Source organism: Microtus ochrogaster, chromosome 1 (assembly GCF_000317375.1).
Source record: "Microtus ochrogaster isolate Prairie Vole_2 chromosome 1, MicOch1.0, whole genome shotgun sequence".
Taxonomy (NCBI): Eukaryota; Metazoa; Chordata; class Mammalia; order Rodentia; family Cricetidae; genus Microtus; species Microtus ochrogaster.
The window spans coordinates 25,142,310-25,148,876 of record NC_022009.1 but is presented as its reverse complement, the minus strand read 5'-3'; the positions used below and the strand labels follow the sequence as shown (position 1 = coordinate 25,148,876).

Below are 6,567 nucleotides of genomic sequence, written 5' to 3'. Positions count from 1 at the left end.
TTTTGAGTATGGGTATGGGTTCAAACATGCCATAACATAAAGATGGAGGAAAGTGGTTGTTTTTTGTTTGTTTGTTTGGTTTTTTGGTTGGGGTTGTTCGAGACAGTGTTCCTCTGTGGCTTTGGAGCCTGTCCTGGAACTAGCTCTGTAGACCAGGCTGGTCTCGAACTCACAGAGATCGACCTGCTGGGATTAAAGGCATGCGTCACTATCACCTGGCCTAAAATATGCATTTTAAAAAACATTTTATTACAATTTTTATTTATTGTGCTTTTGAGTATGGGTATGGGTTCAAACATGCCATAACTTAAAGATGGAGGTCAAAGGGCAAGTTGCAGGAGTTGGTTCTTTCCACTACGTGGGTCCTAGGGATTGATCTCAGGTTGTGAGGCTATGTGGAAGACGCCTTTACCAGCTGAGCCCCTCACTGACCCAAGCTGTGTGTTTTCATACAGAATTATAGATATGATCCTGGCAGGAAGCCTATCCCTTTCCTACTGAGCATATTACACTTAGAACTGTGGCCTTTTTAGTGCATGCTTGGGTGCCCGTGCCCATCTGATGGCCAGGCCTGAGCTCTTATCTAGCTTCAGCTGTGTACGACCTTTCCTGGATGATCGAATTCAGTGTGTCCCAACGAGATAACCGTACCACCGTGGTCATTCCAGGAAAGTGTTGGGCATGCTTGCATCCTGCTTGTCCTGGCTGACCCCTGTCTTGTGTGTTTTAGGCTTTAAAGGAGATAGATGAAGTCGGGGACCTGCTGCAGCTGAAGTACTCACGACGTCGGTTGGTGCCTCTGTTGGACAGGCCCTTTGATGAGACGACCTATGAGGAGACAGAAGACTGAGCCTTTTTGGTGCTCCCTAGAGGGGGAAATCCCTCCCAGGACAGTGTGTGGCCTTTCTGAGCCAGTTCCAGGAACCACACTTCAGTGACCACCTCATGTGAAAGACATTTCTGAAACTACTGAAGGTGGCCACCTCCACTCCAAATGGCATTTTGTAAATAGTAAAAAAACAAACTGCTTTACATTCTTCCCTTGTTTGCTAAGTCTCACCTTTATATACATATAAATGATTACTTTGCCCATTAAAAAATGTTTTATTTTATAACTATTCTACTTGTGAAATCACACTGACCCTTGCCTATGCCTTACTGCACAGGCATTCCCCACTCCAGCCACCTCATGGACTTGGATCCATCAAGACTTACTCTGGCCCTGGCTCTCCAGCCTTGAGACTCACTGGCCCTCTCCCTAGGAGCAAGTGCCTTCTGCTGACTTCCGTCCAGGTCTCAGAAGTCGCCCCCCTGGTAACCCTTATTTAACCAGTCAAGTTAATCAACCAAAGCATCTGTCTTTAGTCTTCAATGTTAACAATGCCAAGAAGTTTATTATGTGACCCCCCACACACACACACACAAAGCCTCCCTAATCTGTTCTTACTCTGTTGTGGTGGTAGTGGTCACCAGATAGTTTATTCATTAGTAGATATTTCTTCATATGGTCGCAGACTGAAGATGTATCCAGAGTTTGGGTTCTTCCCCAGATCTAACCCTAATGCTTCCCACCTCCGAAGTTACGACAGCCTTTGGCTGGTTCTGGGTCCAGAGTAGGATTTGACATGGTAAAGGAGAGTGTTGGTCAGTCCTTCACCCGTTCCGCCTCATCGTCAGTGCTGTAAGTTTTCCTTGTAGATGCTGACCCACTTGAACAGTGCTCTTCCAAATGCCGGTTCTTCTACTCTTGACGTCCTAAGACGACCCTAACCCAGCATCTAGGGCTGGCTTCTCTTGAGCTTCCATTGTGTATTTTTTTCTTTGAGGAATTTCTGATCAAATACCTCTTTCCTAAACTGGAACAGCTTCTGTTTTTCTGTCACTACCAGGTCAGGGACTTCATCCAGAGCTTTGTACTGCTTGACCAAAGAACACATCTGAAGAACCATTTGGAGTTAGTACTTTTTTCTTTCAACCAAAGCATAGTGGAAGAGAACTTTTGTCTCTATTGTACTGAAGATGAATTTGTCTTTTAGTAGTGATCAAGTCTATCACTTAATTGAGAACAGAATGATAAGAACTGTATAAAAGTATATTCTATATGTCATTCTTTAAAATTACTGTTTTTGTTGGTAAAGATGCCCCACCCAGATCCTCCTGGGACCTTGTCTGCTCAGTACATGGAAGAGAAAGCAGAAGCCTTGCTGTTGGTGAAGCTGTGCTCTCGTGCCCTCTTGATCTGTGAGCTTCCAGCCCCAGGAGATAGTCTAAGGTTGTATGAGGCTTTCTTAAAGAATAGATATGGAGCTTGGCAATGGCATCACACGCCTTAGCCCCAGCGCTCGGGAGGCAGAGGCTGGTGGATCTCTTTGAGTTCGAGGCCAGCCAGAGCTGTTACACAGAGAAACCCTGTCTCAACCCACCCATCCCCCCAAAAAAGGAATAGAAATGGGTGAATAAGCTGGGCACGGTAGCCTGTGCCTTTAATCTTAGCACTTGGGAGGCAGAAACAAGCGTATCTCTGAGCTTGAGGACAGCCAGGGCTGCATAGTGAAACCTGTCTCAAAAGAAAAAGCAAATGGTAAATAACCAAAGAAAGAGACAACAACTACATTTATAAAAAAGATTTTGTAACGAAGTCTTGTAAAGCTCAAAACATCTTGCTCACATTCCCCCTGTGGAATCCCACTGGAATACCAAGTATAGTGACTTTAATGATGTAGACATAGGACTTGTAAAAGTAACGAACTTTAAGTGATAAGCATGTCTTTTAGCAAAGTCACTTCAAATTAAAGTGTTCTTGACAGGCATTTCAATTTTTTATGTGTGCATCACTTGGTTGGTGCAAAGTTTATTTTGAAGAGAGAAAACTCGTGTGATCTACCTATGTACATTCTAGAGGACAAAGTGGTGTATGCACATTATATGTGACTGGTTATTTGTAACTCTGTTATAGAAATCTCCCGTCCAGTCGTGTCATAGATTATTATCTAAATTTGGGGCAATACAAGGGTATATTAGTCCAGCATTTGAGAATCTTGAAGAGATTCAAACATGTAAGTCAGCTGCCACCACCAGACCTGGCTGCTGATTGGTTTGCAAGGTGCAGCTCATCGTGGCGCTTTGCGTCCTGCCTTTCATTACCATTGTCCTTACCCATTTCATGTGTGTAAGACCCACTACAGCCAACCAGAATCATATGTGAGGGAGATGGTCCAAGGGACAAGGGCAGTGAGCATCTCCCCTCTGCAGTATCCCTGTTTAAGGGATCCAGCCCTCTTCAGTTCTTCATGCTCTTCAACTCTTCTGGTCTAGGAAAAGTTCAAAATCAGCTTCTTCCTCGAATTTTCCGGCCTCACTTCCGCCCCACGCTCGCTCGCGCTCTCTCTCTCTCTCTCTCTCTCTCTCTCTCTCTCTCGTTGGCTGAAGAGTGGAGGAGCATCCTCATAGTGATTGCCTCTGATCCTTCGCTCGCCCTCTGTGTCTTCTGCTTCAGAGAGGACTGACGTGTGCTGCAGGGTGTGGGGAGCTGCAGTGTAGATAGCCTGCCCCTTGCATGCACAACCATGCGCTTCAGTGATCCGCAGGGCACTTTTTCTATCTTTATTAGTTGAGGGCATCCACATCTGAGTGTCCATGACCGGCAGGGTGTGGCCGGATTACCTCGTATGTAATACACCCTGCAAAAAGTGGGCGGGATGAACAACTGACTTAGATCTTCCGACTTTTTGGACAAAGTATCTATTACCAACTCCATTTTTTTCCAAATTGATGAATCTGCCTAATGGTTTGTAGTATTTTTGACAAAACACCATAGGAAATAACAGCCAGTCTCCTGTGTAAATGATTGCTATGGGTCAGGTATGGTGCACATCTGTAGTCCCAACACTCGGACAGAAGAGGACCCGGTAAAGCTCTGGGGGTGATGGGTGGATTGATATGACTGAGTGCCCGGACGCTGTTCTAGGTAAAAACTACCTGGGTGTTCCTGTCATTTTGCTTCAAGGTGGGGTTAGAAGAGGGAGAACGGTGTTCTTTCTTTCTGACAGCCCTGTGCCTGTGATGATCAGGAACTGTGGAGTACTTCCCACAGGTAAAATCACCTTAACCTGGGGCTATGAAGAGAGAGGTTCATAAAAAATGAGGATTCTGCTTGGCGGTTTATCAGAGAATCTTTAGCCCCCATCCCACCCACCACCAAGTTTCAGAACCTATGGTTGAGCCGTTACCTGTAAGCTCCGTGCCCAGCAGGCATCTTAATCCATTAAGCCGGTCAATCAAAGTACCTTCCACGTGAAGAAAAGCATGTCCTTCCTTCCCTCCTTCTTATCCACATGAAATGTGTGCTTGGGCTCGTAGCCAGCTGCTGTGTCTAGCCAGACAGCCAACTCAGAGCTCAGAGAAATGCTAAGGCCTTGCCTTGCCTGTAAAATGGGAGTTATCGGTGACTTGTGTTTTCCAAACGGCTTTTTGCTGTAGAGTGAAGTGTTGCTAGGAAGGAAACACGAGGAGCCAATTAAAGCCCTTAATGAAAATGGCCTTTTTCATCTTTGCTGAGTCTGGAGGCTCTACGTTCACAGTTCGCCCTTGGGAGCAGCGTGGGGGTTGGGGAGACGTGGACAAGATTTCGTTCACTATGGTGTGGCCTTGCATTGTCACTGTAGCTGGTGCGCACGGAAGAAGGCGAGGCTCTCACCCTGCGGGCACTGTTTTTAATGAAGCAATACCTAGCGCTCTGTTTTTGGAGCAGTCGAGGTAGGTGGAATGGAAGGTGCCTGCAAGAACGGCATCCCCACGTGCTGCTGCTCTCCCCAGGTCAACTCTAAGTCTAGAACAGGTCCCAGGTTTCCTGTACAGATCTTGACTGGCGTGGGCCTTTCAAAGGAGTGGCGATTGCACCACCAAGTGAGGCGGAGTAGTGACTTACCTTCCCCCTTATCTTTGTACCTCAGGATTGGTTTAGCCAGTAGCTGGAATTGAGAGCTTCCTTATTGGGTCTTTCTCCACAGGACATAGAAGCCTTTTGTGTGAGTTTAGCCTGCATGCCCATAGTCTTGATGATCCCTCTCTGTACAAAGGCAGCTAGCAGTAAGGGATGGGGGAGAGGAGAACAGGTGTGAGAGCTGAATTAGGCTGGTCCTGTTGATCCATGCCTTCCCACTGGCCAAGTTACTGTAAGCTGAATTAGGCTGGTCCTGTTGATCCATGCCTTCCCACTGACCAAGTTACTGTAAGCTGGAATCTGCAGGTGTCCTGTGACCTAACCCTTTCCATTGCTACAATGTTCTTACCACCTGGGAATGTGGGGTTCGTTTGAATTTTAGTAACGTCTTACGAATGTCACTCGCCTGTAGCCTTCTGCCTTCTTGCCAGATCATGATTTTTTTTTAAATTTGATTTTGTATCGGATGACTGTGAAGCTATACATAGTAGGTTGTAGAGGGTATCTGTTTTCAGAGTACATGTTAAGAATTAAAGGGGACCTACTTGAGATGAATCATCCCACAAATATTGTTTTGCCCTAATAAAATATTCAGAAATAGACACCTGCCTTTATTCATTCAGCCAATAAATATTAGGCATTAGCCTCAATGCCAGCAAGTGCACTGGGCATTAACAGCAGTGAAAAGACAGATGTGGACAAGTGTGTGAACACCGTTTTACAGACTGCTAAGGATTGCACAGAGCACCCAAAAGGAGTAATAGAAATGGGTAACAGAGAAGACTTGTCTGAGGAAGTGGAAAGTCTGATGGGTTTCAGTAAAAGAAGACCTCAGTCGGGAGGCAGAGGTGGGAAGATCATTGCAAGTTTGGTGGGGGACCATAGGCCAAGGCTAGAGAGGCCAGGACAGGTATGTCCCTGCAGGTTGGGGTGGGGGACCACAGGCCAAGGCTAGAGAGGCTGGGGCAGCTATGCCTCTTTGCAGGTCAGGGGAGATATTCACTTTACCTGTGGAAAAAAACAGTGAAAAGTTTTTTTTGTTCTTTCACATTTATTGTGGGGAGAGCATGTGTCTGGGTAAGCCTGCCAGTTCACATGTGGTCAGAGTGCAACTTGTAGAAGCCCGTTTCTCTACCATGTGGTAGAAGCCCATTTCTCTACCATGTGGGGTCACGGGACTGAACTCGGTATATCTTGTTTGGTGGCAAAGTGCCAAGTGAACCAAGTTACTGGCTAGGAAAATTTGGAGAGTGAATCCAGGTGGTGGTAGCACATGCCTTTAATCCTAGCACTCGGAGGGCAGAAGCAGGCGGATCTCTGTGAGTTCGAGGCCAGCCTGGTCTACAAGAGCTAGTTCCAGGACTGGCTTCAAAGCAACACAAAGAAACCCTGTCTTGAAAAACCAAAAATAAAGAAAAAGAAAAGAACATTTGGAGAGTGGAAAAAGATAGCAGGCGTTTTGTGAACGCTGAGAAGTTGATAAAATTTGTATGTAAATACAAAGGACCTAAGAATAGTCTACAGTTTTGAAAAATGGCTTATACTGTCTAAAACCATTCTTTAACATTGTAGGTATTGTTCTTGGCTTTAGGGTGCCTGTGGGTCACTAAACTCAGCAGAATCCA

General features: G+C 45.9%; 1 protein-coding gene across 1 annotated transcript in view; it reads left to right on the top strand.

Moving 5' to 3' along the window:
• Sptlc2 (serine palmitoyltransferase long chain base subunit 2) overlaps positions 1–5,615 on the top strand; it is a 75,617-nt gene extending 70,002 nt beyond the window's left edge. The window contains exon 12 of the mRNA XM_005343405.2: positions 731–5,615. Within this exon, the coding sequence (XP_005343462.1) occupies positions 731–850 (120 nt within the window). The 3' untranslated portion in view covers positions 851–5,615. The remainder of the gene's footprint in view (positions 1–730) is intronic.
• Positions 5,616–6,567: the final 952 nt, after the last annotated feature.